This window comes from Perna viridis, chromosome 6 (assembly GCF_037379345.1).
Source record: "Perna viridis isolate PV_CMFRI_1.1 ecotype Kerala chromosome 6, ASM3737934v1, whole genome shotgun sequence".
Taxonomy (NCBI): domain Eukaryota; kingdom Metazoa; phylum Mollusca; class Bivalvia; order Mytilida; family Mytilidae; genus Perna; species Perna viridis.
Window position 1 is genome coordinate 31,508,272 of NC_142450.1, and position 25,288 is coordinate 31,533,559.

Consider the following 25,288-nt stretch of genomic DNA (forward strand, 5'->3'; position numbering starts at 1 on the left):
TTTGCTCAATAATACATCCAACTCAAATCATTTTGAAGAAAAGCTATTGCTTAATGTTATACCTACTCCTCTTGTTTTCATTACATAAAGCATGTCTTAGTAGACTGATTTTTTTACTTAAATGACTTATATTTGCAGTTGTTTTACTTCATATACCTTGGATTGTTTTGTCTTGCTGTGTTATGGCCTACCTGTGGAAACCTTTTTCTAGACATGGTTGTCTGGGGCTGGACTATAATCATTATGGTAGAACTTGTCAGACATACTTATGTTAAACATCAGGTAATGAGTACCGTATAACAGGTACTTTTTGCATGGTACTAATGTTGGCAAATTTTAACAGCCTCTCTAAAAATGACCAAAAAAAATAATAATTAAAAAACATATACTCTGTACTTAGTGCACCATGTAATATTCATCAAATTAGAAAATTTAACATTTTTTCATATACCTTTTTGATTCAAAATTGCACACTGGACAAATTAATCTGCCATATACAGATAACTTTGGCATACAATAAATGAATATACAGTATTCAATGATGTAAGTGTAATGATATTGTTTCAGACATAATACCTGCATTAAATATAAATACATGTGCCTTAATCATGATCTTCTTAAATGACTTTTAAAATCTGTTCTGTCTCTCCTATTGAATTTACTGTTAACTACCAAAATCATTTGAAATATTGTACTTCTTTTTGTGATATAATGTTTTGTGATGGTTTCAGAGCTGGGTCCAATTACTTTCAATGTAATTGATTAAATTACAGTAACTTTACCAAATGTTTTTGTATTCATATTTTGTGGTATATTGTATTTTATAAGAATTTAGAAAAAAAAAACCCAAAAAACAGTGTTTACTTGAAACATACTTTTTAGATTTAAAGACTCTAACTAAATAACTGATTTTGGGCATAATACTTTAATGCATTCTCCATATCACAATTTTAGATTTATTTCTATTGTAATCAGAATGCAATGATTGTTGCATTCTGTCCTCTTCTTCCAGTAGAGGGCTTGCATTGCTATGCAATGCTATCAAGTTACTTGTTAAAATATTTTTTTTCTTATTTTTTAGAGACACAAAGGAATGCCATTGGCATGGAACTTTTTTGAGATCATTATCATGTTTGTATTCATCATACTGTACATGTTACTAAGAATTATGCCACAGTGGATCAACTATGCTGATATTTATGTGACCAAGACAGTGCTGAGTCTGGGGCTACTGTTCTTTTTCTATCGGTTGCCTCACATCTACCTACCAATGAGCCCAACACTTGGTCCCATGTTAGTTAGGATGAAAAGAATGGTAAAAATTGTGTATATTTTGCATATTGGCACTTGTCTAAGACTTAATATGACTAGAATTTCTTTTTCTTGATTATTTTTTGTCTCTGTGTCTCTGATCATGAGTCCAGGTTTCTTTACTTGTTGATGTGTAGCAGGCAGATTTTTAAAAGTGTTATTTGAAAGAAAATTCATAAAGAAAGAAAAAAAAGCTATGTGTGGTTGAAATGAAACATGGTGCCTAATTTAATATTTTGATTGCCATATCATTAAAATAAAAAAAGAATGAACTTGTTATCCATATCTCCAATTAAGTGAAATTTTATAAAAATTGATTAAACTTCATTCATGTTTTTTATTACAGATCAAAATAGATTTTGTATCCTTTATCCGTATGTTCCTGATCTTTATGGTGTCCGGTGGTGTTACCATACAAGCCATTCTCTATCCAAACTTTCCTCTGGGTAAAGAGCTGATCAGAAGAGTAATTTCAAGAGGACTGTTTGCCATGTTCCTCACTCAAATACATGATATTGATGGTTTGTATGCATGGTAGTTTCTTTTAACCAAAATATTATTACAGAAAATATTGTATCCATTGTACCAGGCCATGTTGGTCACAAGTTACATACCATTTTTATTGAAACGTTGTCCTTGATGACTTTAAAACTTATTTTAGGGTTAAGGGGGTAGACCTAGGGTAGGGACACAACTCTTACAAATCATTTGAATGTTTGTATTCAACATTTTACATTAATCTCATGTAATCATCAACTTGGACTGATTTCATTCTGTTTCAAATGAAAGCTTGATAGGCTTTGGTTAAATTGAATGTGATACAAACATATCACTGATTTCAAGAGTTATGTCCCTTACTTAAAGTCTACCTCCTTAAATCATTGCAACCTCTGTAACATATGGAGATATTAGAAGCAATGTCTGTTTTTGAATGTTAAAGGTTGGAAAACTCAAAAGAAAGTCGAATATGTGTTTTTAATTTTTATACTATCTGCAAAGCAGGAGATCATGCTGTCCATTCATTTATTTGTTCATCTGTTTGTCTGTCTGTTCATTTGTCCCCAGTTCTTAAATCACCTACTCCTCTACAACCATTAAAGAGAACTTTGATAAAACTTTTCACAAATTCTTTAACAGGTGATGCCATTGTGCACCTCTTATTTTGATTTCCCATATAAATGACTTTTGGGGTTTCCTGATGCAAAACCTTAACTTTGTCATTGGTTAACAAGGGGAACTGTCTTCTAATCCTCAAATCTTTTAAAACCACTTAATGGAAATTATTTGAATTTCACACATTATTCATCCCATGATGCCATTGTGCACGTTTTATTATGTTTTTAATCAGAACAACTTTTTTGATTTCCTGATTCAAAACATAGACCTTCCCATTGTTCAACCAAGGAGGGACCATCTTTTATCTTGCAACTTTTTTTAAAACTGCAGAATGGAACTTGTTGCAATTTTTACATATTTTTTATCTTATTATACTATTGTGCACATTTTTTTTGTTTTTTCCAACTAAATGACTAATGGGGTTTCTAGTATGGTTTCTTGGGAGGAGAGTGTAGAATATCACTAAGTGAGCTTTGCTCACAGTTTTTTTAGTTTTTATAAAAAATAACACTTAATTGTTTTAGGGTGTTTTGAATTACTTAATCAGTACAATATATCTTTTATTCTTATTGAGTGAATTTTCAAATTGTTTTGAATCTTGATCAAGAGTGATTATATTCAAGCTTGTTGAAAGCTGTAATGACAATATGAAGTTTTCTGCAAATTTGTTTTTTTATTTCATTGTATTTTTTTTAAATGTTAACAGGAGATCCTTCATGCAGTTTTTATTATGCCAACCTGTCAACAAGCTATTGTGCACATGGTAAGTTTTTCATAAACATCACTTATTATAGAATATTTTTTTCCAAACTGTAGGCAGGAACTAGAATAGATTTAAGTACAAATGTACCATTCTGTGTAAGCATTGGGCAGTGGGTGGCACATCATTTTTCTCAATTTATTCTTCTTGCCTCAAATATATTCAGTACATGTAGCAAACAACTGAAAAGCTATTTGAATTTATCCTAAAGCATCTGTAACGTAGATATTTTTTACTGCTTTTATAGGAAAATGTAGAAAAATTGTCCTGCCATTTTTCTGTAGTTTATTTTAACTAAATTTGAACTATCAATATCTTAAAAAGGCGAACTTTATAAACCCTTGGATGTTTCTGGAGGTTATGGGGCATAAATACTTGGAAAAATCTCAGTTTTTTTCTTCATATGCCATACCTCACACACATTTTGCCTGATTCTTTGACAGATTAGTACTTAACATGGGAAAGGGTATCCAAATATAAAATGATCATGAAATATAGGCACCAAAAACACACAACAATCTAAACATAAAGTGTGAAAATAATATGTAGTGTAACAGGCATCTTTTCTCAGTGAAAATGGCTTGTTTTTAAAACACTTTAAACTCTACTATATCAATCTTACTATATAAGCAGTGTGTTTTCTTTTATGATATATAATGATTCTAATTATCTTTGAATGTTCTCTTGTGTATACACTTGCATTTGCTTTTCTAGAGTCAACTACTTATATTCAGACTAAGTAACCTCATACAGCACACCCTTGTACTTTCGTACATTGGGCACTGTAACTTAAACATTGTTTAAATGAAAACTCAATTAGAAACGCATAGTCCGTTTGACCAGGTACAAAGCTTTCAGATAACACAATAATGCATATCACTTATAAAAAAACATAAAGAATTAATTGGTTTGACAATGTAATTGAAAGGTAACCAGCTTTACTGACATGCATGTTTGAAATTAACTTGACCACTTTAATATTTTTTGCTAAATGATAATTCAGTGCACCATATATATAGCTTGACAGAAAAGGAAAAGTACAAATAACTTCCTGATAATTTTGCGTATAAAAAAGCTTAAATCTGACAATAGCAAAATACAGGGCTCATGAATTCATTTAAGAGGGTGTCCAAACAAAAACCAGGCAGTGGTTAGCACATGACTATTTAAATTTCGTTTAAAAAAAATTGTCATCTATTTCTATTATAAATGCACTTCCAGAAAGTTGAATGTTGGATTTTTATTAACTACTATGATTGAAGAGAAATAAATTATATAGAAAGCATTATTGAAAAGGGAGATTACTTTTATTTGAGTAAAATTAGGGAACTTAAAAACCATTTTCCCAGCCATCCATTGTTGATTTACAACAAAGTTTTTACTATTTGACACACATATGATATATTTCTTACATTGGTGCAAAAATGGAACAAAAAATTCAGTGGGGTAAAATTTCCCCTGTGCCACCCAGATCATAGAATCTGCTAAATGCAGTCTTAACTGACCAGTCATAGCGATGATTGTTACTTGTATGTTATGAACTCGATCTTGTTCTCAAATACATCAGGCATATGTAACATACAGCTCATGTATGTTAATATCAGTAAATGAAATTATATGACAGTCACATGGTAATAGAAAATCACATGTACTTGTTAACACAATACAGCCACCTCTATTACAGAAGGAGAGTAAATAAGTTCAAAGGTGTAGATAAATACTTTAGTGTACCAGATAAATCTCTTAAAATGACAAAACCATAAGTTTTTTTTCACAAAACATTTCTACAATTTCTCTGAATGTTGGTAGTTTATCATGAGAAACACACTTTCATTAGTTAAAAATCGAATATTTCCAAAACATAATCAAAATCATTGGTTGCATGTAAACTATCATCACATTTTATTGACATTAGGGGTGCTAGAATCATATTTTCTTTCATTGTTTTTTTTAACTGTTTTAGATGCTGGGTATTTTGCTGGTTCACATATGTACAAACCTGGTAAGTATTCTGTATTAAGTTCAATAATTCCTGATTTATTTTTCTGATGTTAACATGTTGCAACAACTAATTGTTTTTCCTGAATGCATACCCTGGTATTCAAAAAAAAAAATACAGTAGAAAAGCATTTCTATTCATGTGCGAGTGTTTGCCAACAGAAGACCATAATCCACTATATTCATACTTATTTTATGTTAAGCCATTTATACTATACATTAACAAACGGCTGTTGGTCAGTAAAGAAAACAGAAGTTGTTTTTGACTCCAATTCTATTTTCTGTTGTCCATTGTTTTCCTTGTGCTGTTAAGTAGCAGTCTTTGTAAGTATCATGCAAATTCTTTAATATGTGATACACCCAAAATGGCTACACATTTTTATTTTTGTTATTATTTTGTTTTGTGGGTCTATATGATGAAATGTATAAGTATTCATTCAAATTTGTCTGCTCATAGGAGATAATCTACATTGAAAATCCAACAGTTTCTATTGGTCTCACTAACCACTTCTAACGTTTCCATTACTTTACATGTTAAAAAAGTAATTTTCAAAGTCTCACTGTGAATTCCCAGGACAAATGACATCTTAAAGCTGCATACCGTTGCGAAGCTTGGAAAATAAGGCTTCCAAAATCATTATGCTAATGGTACGATCATAGTAGAAATTCTTCACAAAATTTACTTGAATAAATAATACTGAAAATCCACATTTTTACCTGTTCTGCTAACTGACAGCATGGAGGCAAATTACTCACACATGTAAACAATATTCATACACTTTTGTAGTTAATTACATATATGATTTTAAAGTACACATTCTCAGCTTTATTTTGACTACTTTTAATCATAATACACACAAATAATGCACTTACAATGCATATGTCTAGGTTCAGTGTGTTTTTGGTACTACATAGGGGGGTGGCCATTTGACCCGGAAGTGGTTAGTGAGACCTTAAAAACATTTTATGAGTTTTTATGTTTTTCTTTTTTTACATTTTATGAAAGCTTGTGGTATTGTGAGTCTAATAAGACCAAAACTATCAAAATCAGACATAGGACTACAAAGAAATGGTCATTTTTATATCATGCCCCTCAGTGATATTTTCCCTAAATTACTAAAAAATTACAATTTTAACTAACTTGTCACACCAAATTGATACCTATGATAATTCAAGAAGTTGTAATAGTAAACATCATTTATCATTATGAAAAAAGAACAGATTTCAACAATTTATATCATACCTATTTCATTACTGTGTGATTCTTAGTCTGTGCTGTGTGACTATTTGAGTACTTTGAATATCCCAAGCAGTGACGTTGTGTATTTCATGGATGACGTCAAGTTATGAGTCACTGTTACTGATAAAAATCTTGTTGCTATGTTGTTTTTTAAAATACCTTGCACAATGCACCTCTTAAAATATAGCCAGATTACCAATATCACTATACTGATTTTATGGGAAAATGGAAATAATGACCAGGAAAGGCAATTTTCCTCAAATTATGCATTTCTCTGAAATATGCCATAATTTAATTTATGGTCTCACTAACCACTTCTAACGTTTCCATTACTTTACATGTTAAAAAAGTAATTTTCAAAGTCTCACTGTGAATTCCCAGGACAAATGACATCTTAAAGCTGCATACCGTTGCGAAGCTTGGAAAATAAGGCTTCCAAAATCATTATGCTAATGGTACGATCATAGTAGAAATTCTTCACAAAATTTACTTGAATAAATAATACTGAAAATCCACATTTTTACCTGTTCTGCTAACTGACAGCATGGAGGCAAATTACTCACACATGTAAACAATATTCATACACTTTTGTAGTTAATTACATATATGATTTTAAAGTACACATTCTCAGCTTTATTTTGACTACTTTTAATCATAATACACACAAATAATGCACTTACAATGCATATGTCTAGGTTCAGTGTGTTTTTGGTACTACATAGGGGGGTGGCCATTTGACCCGGAAGTGGTTAGTGAGACCATTGTATTTGAGTGTCCTACACAGAGTTATCTCCCTTAACTTTGAATTCTAAAGTACATGCTATATAATTTTACTCATGTGGCCTTATCAGCCGAGGCATGTCTGGTTGTTGAACAACATCATTATTTTTGTCTGTTGTATAGAACCATTGGTGAAACCAGTCCAGAAATGTCCCCTGTATAGTCTTGGTGGTTATGTTATTGTGATACAGTATTTGTTGATCTGTAAACTGGTGCTGGTAACTCTTCTCTTTGCTATGTTTGCGTAAGTATATTACCATCACAGTGCTCGTGAATTGAAGAAACTTTTCACAGCGATATCAATATGACAGACTTACAAATATAAGTCTGGGAAAAATTTATCTGTTGTGGATGATTTGAATTCTAGATCTCTGTATTACCTAACAAACAATGTTTATTGTATGAAGGATTTATCCCTTCAATCTGTCTGACTGTTGAATCTTTGGTTAGTCTGTGATAAAAATACAACTGTGATTGCTTCTTAGCAATGCAGTGGATTTTAATGAAACTTTACTAAAGGGCTTGCATCATATGTAGATGTACAAGAAGCATTGTACTGCTTATTTAGAATCAGTCTGATGTGCAGGGGCCACCATTACTAAAAATAGAACGGTCAGACTGAAGTTATTAGCTTATATCTCCACAACTGATAGGCGTAGCAAAATTCTGACGTATTAAAAGTGTTCAGCATGATGAGATCTATCTGTGGTCAACTTGTCATCTAAATCTGTTTGGCTATGTTAGAGTTATTGCCCATTTTCAATGTTTTTTTTTGCTATTTTTAATATTATTACTTTTAAAATTCTTCTCATCAGAAACTACAGGACAGAATTAAATAAAAGTTCATATGACTGTTCCTTAGATATGGGTGTTTGGAATTCTTATCAAAGAAAAAACATGGCCACTTTTACAAAAAAAGAATGTTGCTTATCAAGCCAGGTAAATGATTCAGGCCCTTTAGATTGGATAAAGAGTAAATGTGATTTACAATGGTTTCAGTTTAACCATAACCAAAGTAGACTTAGAGGCTTCAGTGATTTGGAAATTCCAGCGATACAGTATCATCATGGACTTTGAGGATAGACTGTGTTTCCCTCCTCCATTTACTATAATCAATTACATCTTTATCCTAGTGACTTTTATACACAGACAGCTGAAAGGATGTAGACAGAAATGTTCTAACTTCTGTAACTGTAGGAAGATGAGTCAGGTAGGTCAGAGATCAGTGAAATAAACTTTGTTTTAATTTATTTAACTGTAGGAAAATGAGTCAAGTAGGTCAGAGATCAGAAAAATAAACCTTGTATTCATCTATGTTGATACATTTTTTAAAATGGAAGTCTTCTGAATTCTTGGCACCTTTATACTATGTTCATATTTTTGTCTTTTCTGGAGTTATGTTTTACATTTGTTACAGGTTGACTATGCTAAAGAGTCTGTGGGCACCTTAAGATGGAAGACTCTAAAATTGATACAAAATCAACTTTTCATGCACTGTTAAATGTTTTTAGGATTCTACAATATTGAAAATCACTTACCATCATTACAAATTAGTTAATTTTTAGTTCATGTAAGTGTTAGGCCAACTTTTTAAAATGCATTAAATGTCTGTTACTTTTTGGTCAAAACTAATATTGGAAACAAAATTTTGAGGATGAAAAAGTATTACTTCTATTTCAAAAATAGACACATGGACAACAAAACCCCAAGCATTGTATCTTGTTCATCTGTTGAAGTAATCAATGATTTGTAAACAAATTTACAAGACATTGCCTAAAGAAAAATATATCTTTTGACCTGCCTTGTCCTGATATGGCTGACACATACTTTATTCTCTATTGATAAGTTTATTTTGCTACATGTAATATCCATTCTTTGAAAGATATGGACATCAGGAAAAAAGTTACGAACAAGTTGTTTTGAAAGAGTAATCAAGGGAACCAAGATTCTAGCGGAAATCAAATGTAATCCAGGCAAAGACCAGACACAGAAAACAGACAAACACAACAAAGGACATAAAGTAACTAAAACAATACATACAAAGGAACAAAAGTAAATGAGCAACTCAGACTCCACTAAAAACTGGGAGCATGGACGAAGTGTACTGGTAGGGTAAGCGACCTCTGCTTTTCTAGAAACAACTGCCAAGTTGCTCATAAAATGTCAAGTCTGGGGTAGAAGAAAAAGGAAAGGAAAACTATGACACGTTGAACAAATCAGTTTTCATGGTGCAGATGGATACACCATAATGATCCATGAGTTCATGGTGACGACCATAAAACTTCTGTAGTGATCACTTAAATAGTGTAGCAACATAACCCTGTTCCAGAAGCCAAAAATTTTGTAAGAAGTCTAGCGCAATATTAAATTCTGCATCGCTACGGCAAGCCCTGGCATAAAGTATGAGTTGTGATATGAAAACTCCATATGCAGGTGCTGAAGGGATGTTGCCACAGATGAAAGGAAAGTTGACAATTCTAAATGAAAAGTCATCACATTTGTCATAAGGTTGGGTAAATAGATTTGCTTTACCATTGATCTCTTTCAAAAGCAGTTTGGCCAGTGGACTGGGGACCACTTAAGGTTAAAAATGACTATACCACAATAAACATTAATTTGGTTCCCAAAGAACAAAACTTCTTACACTGTATCTGTAAGATAATATTTCTGAACTCCTTACCCTGAAAGTCCTGTAGTGGTCTGTCATTGGTGATTGGTCACATTACTGACCAGCTAGGACTGATCTTTTATGCCATAGTTCATATAATAAGTACCCTGTCGTGTTGTTTAACCTCTTGTGTTAGAGATCTTCTGTCAATACTTGTATTTCATTGTATAATCAATTTTCAATTCAATATTATTGTTTTAATCTCTGAGCCTTTTTGTCTAGCTTTGTTATTATTAAATATGGTCATACCACTTTTACTTACAGAGAAGCAGTAGTGAAAAAATGAACCATAAAGTACAGAAAATAAAGAGATCTGAAGATTTTAATTATTGGAAGAAATGTGCAAGGGATTACATAAACACTCAAGATGTGGATAACCATTCCAAGGAGATACCCAAACTACAGTCAGAAAGGTCAGTTGTATCTTATCTGTTTCTTCATTATATTCTAAGATGATGTGCTTCAAAGCTGTTTAGTCCACAGCTGTGGTAAAAAAGTGATAAACATATGACTTATGTTAAAGACTGTATTTATTTATCAATATGAAGAAACTAGTCCTCTTAGAATCAAAATGAATCATGGAAACTCCATTTTATCATTTTTTTTTACAATGGGCTGGCCATTTATGTCATTATTTTCAGTGGTTTTCAGTATGTAATTAGTTCTAACCTTATTGAATATCATGAACCTCTTTCATTAGTGAGAAAAAATTCATTGTTCTAACAGCTTTACTTTTCACACTCTTTGCTCACATCCTAGATATGCAATTGGAACTATAAGTCTCAAAGCAAAATGAAACTTATATTTTTTCTTTCTTTTTAAATTTCTCCTACAGTTTACAAGTGATGCAGGATGATTTGAGGTTCCAGAAGAAGACTATAAAGAGAATGACAGATAGGATTGTAGAGTTAGAAAGAATGATCCAGTCCAGTAGGATGTACCTGGAAAATATATCACACAAACTTGACAAATCAGGTGAATAATGTTGATTTAGAAACTACTGTTGCATACCTGTTAACCTTTGATACAGTACATGTGGGAGATTATCTTACTGTCTTATGTGGGTGATTTTTACATATAGTTAAAAACTTTAGTATTTTTTACAGAAAACTATAGTAATTTTACCCGAAGACCTCCCATAAATCTTTTTTTTATGTGGGAGATTCTTAATTTTTTATTGATTTTGTGGGAGTCTCCCCCTAATTGATGAGTCCAAAAAGGATATATTTGTGTTCTTTTTAGTTTTTACTGCTCTATCAAAATAAGACAAAACTTGAGCTGTAATATACCGTATTTTGTCTGAAGAAGATGAAAATATAGAGCAAGGTACACTCCATAAAGTGTTTAACAGTATCAATTAGAGTGGAACTGAACCTGTACTGGATCTATTAATGTGACTCGCTACCACCTCAGGTTGAAAGAGTTATCTCACAGTGGAGCAGAAAAAAACATGTTTTCACAATGTATATGCTTCTGCTCACAAAGAATTAAGTAACATTAATACATGTATTTCAACAGCTTTAAATTATTTTGCAAGTAACTGAATGTCTATTACTATGAGTGAGAGATGGATACAAAATTGCTATAAATTAATATAGTGGTAAATTTTATGTGGTTCTAATTTTGCCTTGTTCTTGAGGTTTGAGGAATCATGAAAATAAATGCTCACCAAAATTAAGTCAAGATATTTCATATTTATCTCCCGTAGACTGTGTGTATGGACGTGAAAATAAGTCTGCAAAAATTTGATACTCCTATTCATAAAGCAAATGATGAAATTTGTCACACCTGTAAATTACCGTCTATACAGTAACATTTATCATTTGACTTTCAGATGTGCTCGGAGTGTCTACAGTTAAAGGTTTACTTGTCCATGTGGCTGCCAGACAGTCACCATACCCGGGTACCAGTGTAACCAGGTTCCCTGTCTTTGACAAATATGTACCTTGGGAAGTATGTACATATATCGTAGTATGCTCTGTCTGATAAACTTGAAAAAAGGCATGGATTGTGACTTATCTGCAAATTTATCAATGTTCCATTGTTCTTACTGCCTGATAATTTCGTATCTCCAGCTATTGCCATGATACTTTAATTATCAGCAATTACCAATGACAATGTTTTGTAACATTGACTGTGATGTTGCTGATAATCAGAATAACGACATTTCTGAACGTCTTAGCTTCAAAACTGCCCTTATTCTGTATGTACAAGGTGTAAATATATTTGTTAGAAATGAACTAATTCATTTTCTGAAGTGCTGGAAAAACTACAGACTGATTCTTGGATATAGTGCATTAAAATCAGAAATTTTACTAATTTAAAGTGACCTTTATCTAAAAAAAAAAAAGGTGCTTGACAAAAATGGAAAAAAGTAACATATATCTCTGACAGGAAACTTTTGGTAGAAAATCCAGTGGCTGTTCAGTTGTTTAGTATTGTGAAGGACATTGTACTTATTTTCGGAGTTTAGTGTGATGATTGTGAATGGTTCCATTAATCTAGATGAACAATATGGCTTGATTAACAACTACAACCAATATAGCTCATGATAAAATGCATGTTTTTCTATGGGACAAATAATTTGAGGCGTGTGGGAAAACTAACAGATACTGCTTTTATCAACCTTATTTGGTTTAAAACCACTTTTTTTCATCTTTAATTTTTTTTTGTATTTTTCAAAGGCATGTTTTCCCACAAAAACAAAAGAGAAAAAAAATAATACAAGATTTTGTAGAGCATTTTTGGAGAGTTATAACACAAATTTTGTATTTCTCATTTTAGCAACCTTATGATGTTTATGATCCCAAAAGTTATACGAAACCTAAAGAAACATTTACTGAAGATGAGAGAGTTTACGTTGATGAAGATATCATACTGTATGTCTACAATTTTAATTGAATAATAAAAATAAGTAAATGTATCTGCATGTGTACATACATGTACTTAAGGCACACTGCAAAAAAAAAATGCTAAAAAAGTTCTACAGAAATTTGTATCTGCTAAAGTTTATAATTGCATTATGTCCTGTGTACTGATTTTTTTGGGGGGTTAAATATACAAGTCATGACACTGTGGAGGAAATCAGATCAAGGAGGACAATGAAGTAGATTTCTCCAAAACAATTGAACTTGTCAGAATCTCTCATTTTTTTGTAGATGTTATCAATTTTTTTTACCAAGTATCTTTTACATTTTGCATCCTAGTTGTTTTTGTTTCTAAAATTTTCTCTTATGTAACTCATAATTTCTCTACATTCAAGTATTTGAGTAATTCAAGCATACATATTTTATACTTAATCATAATTTTCAGCATCAAACAACTAAGACAAGAGAGGGCGTTACTGTCAGAGGAGGAGAGGGCTGAGTTACCTCCCATTCCTTCTATCAACATTATATGGAACAAAGTAGTAACATCCAAATTAGATGCCAGAACTCTGATGTTTGACAGGAGATCTTGGACCATGATTGATAACCAGATATGTAGATATAAGATAGATCCTGTTGGTGTTCCATTGTAAGTTGTCTTAAAGTTGGATTATGTCTTACCTGTACACCTTTAAAGACTCCAAGTGGTAGATCTCCCTCTTTTCAACACCTCTAAGTGGGTGATATAGCAAACTTTTCAAGAAAATAGACTAAGCAATGGCATTATTTAATTAAGCTAAAAAAACATGTTGATTCATTGACAGTTTGTATATTGAGAGAAATTGTCATATAATCAACAATGTCGAAACAGATAGTTAGAAGGATGTTCACAATATATGTGGACAAAAACCTAATAGAATTCCTTTTTTACTGCTGTAGAACTATAATTCAGGGTTTTAAGTATGTCTCTGTCTAAAAACTAGGCAGGGTGTGATTCATCGTATCTCAAGGTAATCAAAGAAACTGTTCAAATACATTTGTTACATCCTTAAAACAATTCTTCTTATGTTCATTTCCTTGGATCTGCTGTATATCTTGAAATATTTTTTGACTGGTTATAGTGTAAAAATTTTGGCAGAAAATTTTCCCATACTTTTCTTTAGTTGAACATAACTAAATTTTATGTGGTTGTACATTTTTTTTGTATCTCCAGTGGGCAACTTTCATTAGCACTTTAATTTTTTTATACAGTTTTTTCAGGTCTACTGAAGGATTTCTAATAAAAAAATATTTCGGATTAAGAAATGCATGAATCTATTATCATAAGGTTCTGCCTAGTTTAAAGACGGAGCTTTACTTAAGGATTAATTGAATTTTTTTTATACAGAACAATACAGAATGGAATGAACAAATTAAGCTTAAACTGCATGTTAATTCATTGATAGATTCTGTATGGTTCTTTTTTGTTATGCCTTCAATGTCTAATCATGACTCATGAAATTTCCCTTCATGGAGTAATATTGTAAGTGGGAGAGTGGGTCAGTAAGAGGGAGTCTACCTCCAAGAGAAGGAGGGTTAAACAATGTGGGGTTTAAATATTTGACATACTAAAATCAACATTTTTTTTTAGAAATCCTATGGGTAGAACAGGGTTAAGAGGTAAAGGTATACTGTGGAGATGGGGGCCAAATCATGAGATTTTGGCTGTGTGTACTCGGTGGAGAAGGACTGACTCTATTGATGGTCAACCACAGGGTTATCTGTATGTTGAAGGAAAGAAAGTCTTGGAGTTTATAGCAGTTAGGAAGGATGAGAATGGAGATGAACCTTGTTTTGGTTTGCCTGGGGTAAGACAGTTGACATAGAAAAATATTTGTGATGATTTGAATTCTGTCTGCATGTGAGGGAAGCCAGATTTCTACTCACAACTGCTTATAGTGCTTATTCTAATATGACATGCTTCAAAGCTCTTTAGACCACAGCCACGGTAAAAAAGTGATAAACACATGAACAACATTTCGTGCAACACATAGGCTGCGTCAAAAATATGAAGAAACTAGTCATATTAGAATCGAAATAAATCATGGAAACTTCATTTTATCATTGTTTTACCACGGGCTGGCCATTTATGATGTTATTTAACTCCTTGCTATTGCTCTGGTTAAAACAATGCAACATAAAGGGCAGCCCGTGATAAAATGGAGTTTACATGATTTATTTCTTAATGCACCATCAAGTGTGATGGTAAGAAAAATAGTTTATTTTTATCAGACATGTGTAGAAATATTGAACAGTGTCAACTTTTTGTTTGCTTTTACAAGAAGAAGACAACAATTATTGGTAACTTGTTTTATCACATTACAATTGTCAGTGAGCGGGTCAAATTTCTTTAGGAAATTAAAAAGTAAGGGTTGACATGAAAGTTGACTGACATCAAGAATAATGCCTTGGTCACAGAATCACATTGCAGGATTGTCATAATTCTGGGATTTTATCTAGGAATATTCTCATATTTTGGTCGTATCCTCAAATTTTCATGGTTCTTATTCACCACGAGAAGTCAATTTCATGATTTTCTCTTCATCATATTTACTGGTGAATGAGAATGATAAGTGATCATGTTTTTCTGTATAGAGATTTTTTATGGATTACTTGACAAACTGTTTCTTGTTGTTTGGACTTTAGGGTCATTCAATATTGCATGTAATCCTCTTTGATGAAATATTCATCACAGCTTAATTATCAAGTTATATGTCACTCTGCAATTTTTTTACTGAAGGTACAGATGCATAAGCAATGCTATTGTTTTTTTCTAAGTTTCAATGTATGTGGTCTTATACACTTTTGTCTAAATTTTCAGGGGGCACTTCATGGTCTGATATCTCCATACAGTACTTTGGTGGAATCATTTGCTGTTGATGTTTTAGATGAAAATACTTATGATGGTAAACCCAGTATGGACCAAGGAGATCTCATTCAGGTTAGAAGCAATACGTTATGAATATGAATTTCTGTTATTCTAATTGAAGAAGGATAGGTAAAAATTGCATTAAAGCATTAAAATGATAAACCATAAATGTTCACGTTTAAGAATTCAAGATTACTACGCACTGTAAAATTGTCAATATAGATTTAAGTGGAGTAAAATTGCTTTTTATTCAACAACCTATTGTATGTCTTGCATCTACTATGAAAGTAATATAATTTGTTGATACAAAATTTTTTTTGGATTAGGGAAGAAACACAAGTTCATGGATTCTTGAATTCCTGGTTTTTAAGGTTTTCAGTAAACACTCAATGGGAATCTCCTTTACGTTGGGAACCAAATGTTGTGGTTTGGCCTACCCTACTTCAGCAGTGCTAGAGGTTGTTTTGCAAACTATTTTCTGACTGGTGCCATCCTAACCTGTAGCATCTGACATGCTGAAAGCCACCACAAATGTGAATAGCTAATCACATGTTTCAAAATATTTTAAGTCTTTTATTTACATAAAAGAAGTTTAACCCACTGGAAATCAAGCGATAAAAATCCTAAATTTTTTTTAAATACCAAGAAATATTTGTAATGAAGACAGTTATCAAAGTGACCAGCCATTTTGAATTAGGTTACTAATTTTATAGAATACAATATATTTTTGACAAAACAAACTCGAAAGTAAGAGGTTGAGCTATGGAGGAACGGAATTTTAACCACTTACATTGTAGGAGTAAGCCTTCCTTTGAAAACCATGAAAATTGGTACCCCTCGAATAATAGTACTTTTCACAGTATTTTAGAATTTTAATTGATGCAGTTGTCATTAGGATTATTATTTTTAATTTGTCATTTATGTTTTACATTTTTGACCCAGCAGTATTTTGAAGACTGAACTGATAATATAAGCCAGTGCGTGGAAGGATTGAAAAGATTTTGTCAGATTGCATAAAAAAGTAAATAATTTTTATAATTTTTTTTAATAAAGGTGACTATGTATTCCTTTAATACCATATAAGATATATATATTTTATTTTTTTTTTTCTATGTTTATTTTCAACAGTACTTTTCACAATTTGCTGCTCCAAATATTGGTAGTATATCAAATCTTGGACCAAGAGCATCAGTTAGCTTTCCCCTAAGATCTTTGTCACAGCCCTGTCTCAGCTCTAATATTGCCTCTAGGGCAGGATCAAAAACCAGCCTGAGGACAGAAACAGACTCTTCAGGGTTCAGTGCTAACCTTCTGTACAAGGGATATATTGATGATCCAAGAAATACTGATAATGCCTGGGTTGAGGCAGAAGTTTGGAACTTCCACTATGATTCATCTGATACTTTTGATGTTAAACTACCTGAGGTAAATTTAAGATTTAATGTTCATATATAAAACTACCTGAGGTAAATTTAAGATTGAATGTTCATTTATAAATTCACTTTTTTTCTTCATTTCATTCATTTTCGAACTTTTATATGAAGGTTATACATAATACCATATATGGTTTCATGAAAGGATTTACATAAGAATTTCACACCATTGACATTTCTTGCCCTTTTGTTAGCCTGTGGGCATAAAAATAAATAAAAAAAATGTCATGGTTAGCTACATCTTACAGTAGTTAAATTGTACATCAGTGGGGGAATCCGAAAAAAAATACATCATATTCACTTGTGTTTATAATCTGGGATGATTATATTCCACTTTTAAGCAGAATTCTGCAATTTCAAATCCTGATTTTACTGTTACAATTCTTTTTTTTTACTGTATTTTTATACCCGATTTTGCCAATTCCTGCTTTGTAGACCTCGTAAAATCTTCTCTGTATAATACAATGCTCAAAAAACAAATTTGCTTGATAGTTTGTTGAACTACAATTTATATTAATATTGCTTTCTTTGTATTTTTTCAATATTTTAACATAATGAATTTAACATTAAAAATATCATTTGTACATGAAACGACAAATATACATGTATGTGACAATTTTATTACCAAATTTGTTCTATATGTATTTTACCTGGCTTCTTCTCTGTGCCATAAATGTACACTTTACAAGAGATCATGATAGAAAAAAGTACATCAGATGTCAGAGCTGTCCTTTTCAATGATTTCATCATTTTGTAAAAGAGTGATTTTACAAATCAGATATGTTAGAAAAGTAATAAACATGCCTAGTTCCAGAATCCTGTTTTTTGTCATTATTCTGAATAACAGAGTCCATCTTTATTAATATATGAGAGTAAAAATTGTACACCAAGAACAACAAGTTTCAACTTACATAATATCATTCCGGTATCATGTAGGATATATTTCAAACTTTCATGTCTGTAGGGTTTTTAAGTCTCGTTCTAGTTTGGGTTTCCATTCCAGAATTTCCAATGAAGAACGTATTTAAATCCAAGGACTGATCTGCATTTTATTGTTTATTTCAGGGAAATTGAAACGCTGCATCACAATGCAAAATCTTGTATTTTATGCTTTTCTTAACTTTTTTTATCCTTTAGAACTAGATATCTGTCATTTTTATCAGTATTATTACACAAAAAGATATTTGGCTTTTGATATTGAACTTAATTCTATGTTAAAGATGAATCTCCATGAAACCATGGAGTTACATGATGAGACTTACATACCCTATTACATACCCATAAGCTATTAATGTTTAAGACAGATATTTCTTAAAAAGTTAGCTTGACCTTGTATAAACACATCAGGGGCAAAGTTTTACAGTAGGTGTGCTGTTGGTGGTTCTGTAATCTCTAGGGGGTAACCAGTAAAGTATGAAATTAAGTGGGGGAATGTAAGGATTTTAAATTCAAAATGTTGGGTTTGGGAATTAGATACAGAGGCGGATCCAGACACTTTGAAAAGGAGGGGTGCCAGCTGGGGTTCCTCAGAAAAAAGGGGGGTGCTAGAACATTCTTTGTCATTTTTTGTCAATGGACAAATTTTCCAATAAAAAGCTGGGGTGCCAACCCCCTGCACCCCTAAGGATCTGCCGATGAGGTCATAATTCATATCAATAGTGACATTTGTATGTATTAACCTAGGCATCTTGTAGTAGTAAATCGCCTGAATATAGCTGAAATATTGCTGCTCGGGCGTTAAACCCCAACAATCAATCATGTAGTAGTAAATAATGCATGACTAAAGAATACTGCTGTACTTCAAATTATGATAAATATTTCAATAAAATATTAGTTATTAGACAGGATGTTTACATATTGATCTAATCTACTACAACATTACTAAATATGTCAAAGGGAGATAATTCATTATGGAAAAGCAGTTTAACAAAAACAAATCGAAAATAAAATTTGTTTTCTAGTTGTTTATTTAGTATTTTAAAATTTCAAGAATGTGTTTTGTCATATTGATGTAACTACATAGTTTTGTTAAGGTAATCAGAAAGAAAGATTCCTTTTTTTGCCGATATCACTTAATAAATAAACCAAGTATTACAGTTTTATGGTCCTTATATACACAATATAGAAAACTAAGTGATTTCAACATGCAATGCTAAGAAATCTTTTCAATGTCTCCAGTATGTGTGACAATGTCACATCCAACTTCTATTGATAACTTCATTACACATAATACTTATGCATCTTATTGTGTGTCATATTCGGACCCTTACCTTGACAATAGTAGTCATTTCAGTATGAAAATATATGACAAAGAAGATGATTTTGTTCTTTAAAATTATAAATTTCTTTTTCTTATGCAGTAATATACCAAATCCTCTGCATATGATGTCTATTTCTCAGTTGTTAAGGTATGTCAGAGCTGGTAGCATTTATTCTGACTTCTGTAAGACACTATCATTGCCTAAGAGACAGGCTTTTGACTAAAGTTTTATAAAAATACTTCTCATACCCTGCCTAAATAAGTTTGATTTCTGCTATCCATGTCTTTTTGAAAAATATTAGATTATAGATGGTTGATTTTCATAATGTCTACATATTAACTTTCTGAAGTGTTTACTCAGTGTATTATTATTTCATCTTGAACTATACACACCTTTCCCACAAAGTTCAAGACCCCTTTTTTAAACTTGTAGCTTGGATTTACATAATTATTATTGCATTTAGTTCTTTTATTTATTGTTAATGTCTTCTGTACAGTTTTGACAACTGATTTTACCAATTTTGACTGGTGGCAATTTTATGCTGCCCATTTGTGTTGAAATATTCCAGAAATAGTGAACCACAATGGAAGCAGAAGGTTTAGCATGCTGTAAAACCTTATTTAACCCATGTTTCATTTTGAAATGCCTACAAAGTCAGGACCATTGCATTGGTTTTCAGCTTTTCAGTTTGTTATACAGACTTCCTGTTGACTACTGCCTAAATGTTATCTGTTCAGTAATTTTTGTTATTACCCTTCATTAGTGCATATCAATGATGAATTCTAACATTCTGTTGGTTAATTGTTGATCGACTGATGTTGAAAGTAACCAGTCTGATTATCTGGTATTGATGCAATGCCCATAAATCAGACCGCAAATTATTTAAAAGTTGTACCCCTTTTAAAAGCCTATTGATGAGTTTGAAATTGTTGTCAGGCAACATTTTTGTGTTTTTGTTTGATTCAAAAATATGTTAAAAAATGTGTTGTTTCTAAGAAATCTTGTAAAAATTCATCATTAAAAAAAAATTGGAAGATTGTCAAATGTGAAAAGGTGATATATACCAACTATACAAGGTAAAGAAAGCTATGAAACAAATACACTGTAATCCAGGAGAAATGAAATAATACACAAAAACAATACGCAAAATTTTGATTGATTTTGAAAATGTACTCAAGGGATACTTGGTGGAAATAAGGGTCTGGCAATCATCAACGCCCTTTATCATGTTTATTGCATGTTATGTTCATGTATAAATATGTCACAATGTAAATGTATACTAGTCATGTCTGATTGAATATTCTCTTCGTTCCTCTTGGAGCATTAGGTCAAAAACAAGACCTTTTCATTCAGCATGTTTCTTTGACAAAACTTCTACATTCATGAGAAGGAAATAAAAACCTAAGATCACAATCAACATGAAAGAAAACAAATATTTTATAATTCAGTCTTTGGCTCTTCAATGCAATAAACTGAATAATGCTGAGGGCATTATCAGTGAGAATACACAGCTGTCCAGTTGTGATATAAACCTAAAAACTGGTATTTGGCCTTGCCTACAGCTCATATCAGTTTTCAAAGTCCATATCACTACACTTGGCCAGTCCACATCTCACAATCAATCATTAACTATTCTATAATTAATTATTATCTTGTGGAAATAGAGCATGCTATGTCAATTTGATTTAAATCCGGATAAAATGGCAGGCTAGATGCCACCAGGAATCCTCCTAAAGCAACTTCAGTGTCTTTTTTTTATTGGCTCTTGTAAATAAAGCAACTGTTCAAGAAACAGTTAATTCTTTTGTGTGTGTATGTGTTTGTTAATTTCACAACTGAAAAGTAATTGGCTTGTTTGCCTGTGTAACATGTTAATGTAAATTCAGTTTTTACTAAATGTAAATATATATTTTAGATGAGAAATAAAAGTAAAGGTTAACTGTTGTTTTCCTTTATGTGTGAAGTATGACAGTCACTCACAGAAGTAAGGTCAAATGGTTCAGTTACTTATAACTAAATCTTTGATTTGGTGTGTGAGTTCTTAAGTTAATCATATTTCCTGCGGGGTGAAATTATGATGATAGAAAAATTGATAAAAAATATGTGTGTTTACAACTCTGCAAAGTTGAGTGGCACATAGGAATCATCCATTCTGTCTGTCTGCCCTTTTAAATGTCCTCACAATTCCTTCTAAACTGCTTTACGAATTTCGATGGAATTTTATAGGAAGGTTGTATTGGCATAATTTGTAAACACACATGAAGGATAATAATTATTGTTTGAGGACTCAGAGGGAGATAATCTAACTTAAGGTTTTGTTGTAAATCAATTTCACAGCTTATTCACAAAGATATTTCTTCAAATTATATGATTACAGGACAATATAAGAGTAACATGGAAGGAAGTTTCACCCAATGTAAAGATCTTTGGTAATGAAGGTGTTATAGTACAAGAAGCTGCCAAGATACAAGATGCCTATTACTGAAAACAGAGTTATCAAACATTGATTGTATTAAAAGTCATGCATGGTTATGGTATCAAATTATATACATTGAAATCTGTCTAAACCAAACTTGAAATAAACCAGAAGCATTACTAAAGTGTAAGATTTTGAAATAATCAGGAAAAATGAAAAATAATCAGAAACATAAATGCCAAAACCTCACTTACCTGACAATATAATTTCCCTCAAGGATGCTTTATCTATTTGAAAACACCATTTTTTAATCTTGCTCTTGGTTTGGTTAAGACTGATTAGTGCTTTTGTCGTTTTTAAGCAAATAGTTAGTTATTGTTTTGCCATCCTGGTTGTGATACATAAAGTAAAGGTTTCTACTTAATTTTTTATATTGAATGTTGAATTGAATGTTTTTGATAATTGTATTAGATTAAGCATATTGTGTCAAGTCTGGTTATAAATTAATTTGTAATTAACTACTAGAAGCATAATATGTAAGTTAATATTTTAGTTCATGTTTTTATTTTTATTATGAATACTTATGTTAATTATACATTGAAGATTTATAATATATTTTATAATAATGTCTGTAATATTTGGTTTTTATTATGTGACCATTTTACGAGTTGCATTATAAATAATTAAACTTGTTGTGCAGTATTTGTTAATGTTGCTCCTGTTGCTGTGTGCAGAAGTCATCTCCCATTAATATTTGCAGATATTTTCTGTATGACTAGTATCTAGCAAAGGTGGGGTGGGGGCGGTTGCTAGTCACATGCCTTTGTACAGCTATTTATTGAAAGTATGTATCAAATTATTGGGCTGGCATTTTTTGAAGGACAGAAAGATAAAGTTAATTATTCTGTATTCATTCAATACAAGATAACTGCTCTAAAGGGTGATAACTTCTGCATATAGGAGATACATGTACCCATTTTTCTCTAGTAGGCAATACCACACATGTTTGTAATTGTTGGTGCTATATTGTGGCTTAATCATGTTCCATGTTTTAAACTATCACATTTTATATTTTGATCTCAGTTTGTAGCGATATATGTTTTTAACACTACAAAGTTAGCTTGTAAGGGCAGGTTGGTTTGCATTCTTATATTTCCTAAAGGTACTTAGAATTTATGTATGTCTGTTTAAATTTTGTTTTTAATTTAACAAGAATATAATGTTAGAGCCTCTCACAATTTTTTGTTCTATGATATAGGTCAAGTTTCAATTTATTTTTATTATGTTTCTGATGTAGTAATGCTTTGACATAAGATAATAAGAAGTATCTATACATTAAATGATTGTCAGACTTCTCATAAACTGTAAAGCCCCGTGCAGGTCCGGGGGTTAAAAGAATAGGCCTGCAGCAGTGCTAAGCTTGTCGTAAAAGGCGACTAAATAGTGCTCAGAACCCTAGCTTGGGGCTAGGGCGCTCTGCCCACAGAGCAACTGGGATGTGTGCCCCAGGTGGTGGAATGGGGTACCCCTGGCGTGTTACATGCTGGGGTTGTCAGGCTATGATACGGAAAACCTGGCCGCAAACCATAGTGGTGCACCATGTTGGGAAAGATGCCACGTTCCTCGCATGTTAAAGAACCCTACTGTGGTATTCTCCCGGAGTAGGAACCATAGGGCTCCGCCACAGGAGGCTAAATTGCCCGACCCTACCCACCTCCCCCTATTTCCAGTGGCAATCAAAATTTGTCGACCCCATTGTCCTTGTGTCCCATCCCTTTTTCATTTCATCATCATTTCATGTTCATTTTATTATCAATTTCATGTTCATCGTCTGAATATAGCTGAAATATTGCTGCCCGGACATTAAACCCCAACAAACAAACATAAACTGTAAAAATATTTTTGTTTATGGGAATCAGTTTTCAAAGTTCATCAATTTTTTTTAGTTTTGTATTCATGCATTGAAGTGTATAGCCTCTGTGTTTTCAACAAAAAAATGTACATTTCATTAGGAATTTTATTGTGTGGTTTGACAATTCATGAAAACCATGAAAATTAGTAATAATTATTGATACCTTCCCCAACTTTGGCGAGGAGACATATTGTTTTTGCCCTTTCTGTCTGTCTCTACATCACACTTTTGTAAGCACAACTCAGTCCTCAAAAACTACTGCACCAAATTTCATGAAACTGTGTAGGTAGACAAGACATTAAAAATTAATATAAGTATAAAAGTTATACTCTGGAACAGGGAAAGAGGTACATTTTTGTAGGCAAAAACAAACTTTACTTCTGACAATTTTGTTGTATGTTAATTGGATTGTGGTGTTTTTCCATTTATCTTGTTCACACATCATGGAATAATAATAATAAAAAAAAAACAATATTTGAGAACAGCTGTTTATTATTAACCTTTATGTTCCTACAACCTGTCTTTTAAGACAGGATCCACTGTATTTAGGGGTGCAAGGATTTTCTGTCTTTTTCAAATCTAGATTTTACTGTTATTATTGTTTATTTTATGTATGTTTTTTCTGATTCTGCAAATTTCTACTTAATTGTCATTCCATGTATGTCATCTCTGTTGTATTGAATCTTTAAGTCTAAATAATGTTAATTGTGAAACTGTATGACTGACCATACATCTGTTAAACAATCTCATATGCATATTGTTTATTGATTTGCCATATTTTTATTATTGCTTGCATTTTACTTTTTTTTTTAACAAGAAACAAAATGCTGTTTTATTTCACACAGATCATATCATGTTATCCAATCAATGTTTTTTTCCTTTTTGGTGCATAAGATATGGTTTGATATGTATACACAAAGTATAATTAATTAACGGTGTGCCTTTTTTATTTGGAATAAAAAATATTGCAAGCAATGACTTATTTGACATGATTTACCATTATATTCTATTGAATGTCATAATACAACTGTATAATGTAGCCATAAAGTGAATGCCTAAAAGACACTGACAATAGAACTTAAATAGCAGTCTTCGTAAGAATCATGCAAAATCTGAAAAATGTGATACACCCCAAAAAAGGCTACAAATTTTTATTTTTGTAATTAAGTTGTTTTATGGGTCTATACTATGAAATGTGTAATTATTCATTCAAATCTGCCTGCTCTTAGGAGATAATCGACATTGAAAATACAGTAGATTCTATTGTATTGAGCACCATTTATAGAGTTGTCTCCCTTAATTTTGAAATCTACAGTGCATTCTATATAATTTATATCTCCTAAGAGCACGGGTTATTTGAAAAACCACATGTTTATTTCTGTTTACTATGACATTTCAAACAAAATATCAAAAATAAAAAATATGTAGGCTTTTTACCCATGAATCACATTTTGCATGATCCTTAGCTGGAGTGCTACTTAAATATTTATATGTTTAATACTTAGGAATTCAAAATTACCTTAAAAAGTGGAAGTTTGTTGACCCTAGTTCAAATTTCAAAGGTCTTAGGTAAGAAATTAAGGGTCCTGGACCTTTAACCCTAATTGATTTGAATCCC

At 31.8% G+C, this 25,288-nt stretch overlaps 1 protein-coding gene across 1 annotated transcript in view; it reads left to right on the forward strand.

The window, feature by feature from the left end:
- The window catches only part of LOC148614557 (transient receptor potential cation channel subfamily M member-like 2), a 44,473-nt gene extending 19,828 nt beyond the window's left edge, over positions 1-24,645 (forward strand). Inside the window, exons 18-33 of the mRNA XM_088588726.1 lie at positions 139-282; positions 1,082-1,315; positions 1,658-1,832; positions 3,134-3,190; positions 5,151-5,189; positions 7,329-7,449; positions 8,205-8,415; positions 10,138-10,286; positions 10,709-10,848; positions 11,708-11,826; positions 12,658-12,752; positions 13,186-13,389; positions 14,371-14,587; positions 15,601-15,720; positions 16,777-17,073; positions 21,720-24,645. Coding sequence (XP_088444852.1) covers positions 139-282; positions 1,082-1,315; positions 1,658-1,832; positions 3,134-3,190; positions 5,151-5,189; positions 7,329-7,449; positions 8,205-8,415; positions 10,138-10,286; positions 10,709-10,848; positions 11,708-11,826; positions 12,658-12,752; positions 13,186-13,389; positions 14,371-14,587; positions 15,601-15,720; positions 16,777-17,073; positions 21,720-21,827 — 2,430 coding nt within the window. The 3' untranslated portion in view covers positions 21,828-24,645. The remainder of the gene's footprint in view (positions 1-138; positions 283-1,081; positions 1,316-1,657; positions 1,833-3,133; positions 3,191-5,150; positions 5,190-7,328; positions 7,450-8,204; positions 8,416-10,137; positions 10,287-10,708; positions 10,849-11,707; positions 11,827-12,657; positions 12,753-13,185; positions 13,390-14,370; positions 14,588-15,600; positions 15,721-16,776; positions 17,074-21,719) is intronic.
- The last annotated feature ends 643 nt before the right edge of the window (positions 24,646-25,288 follow it).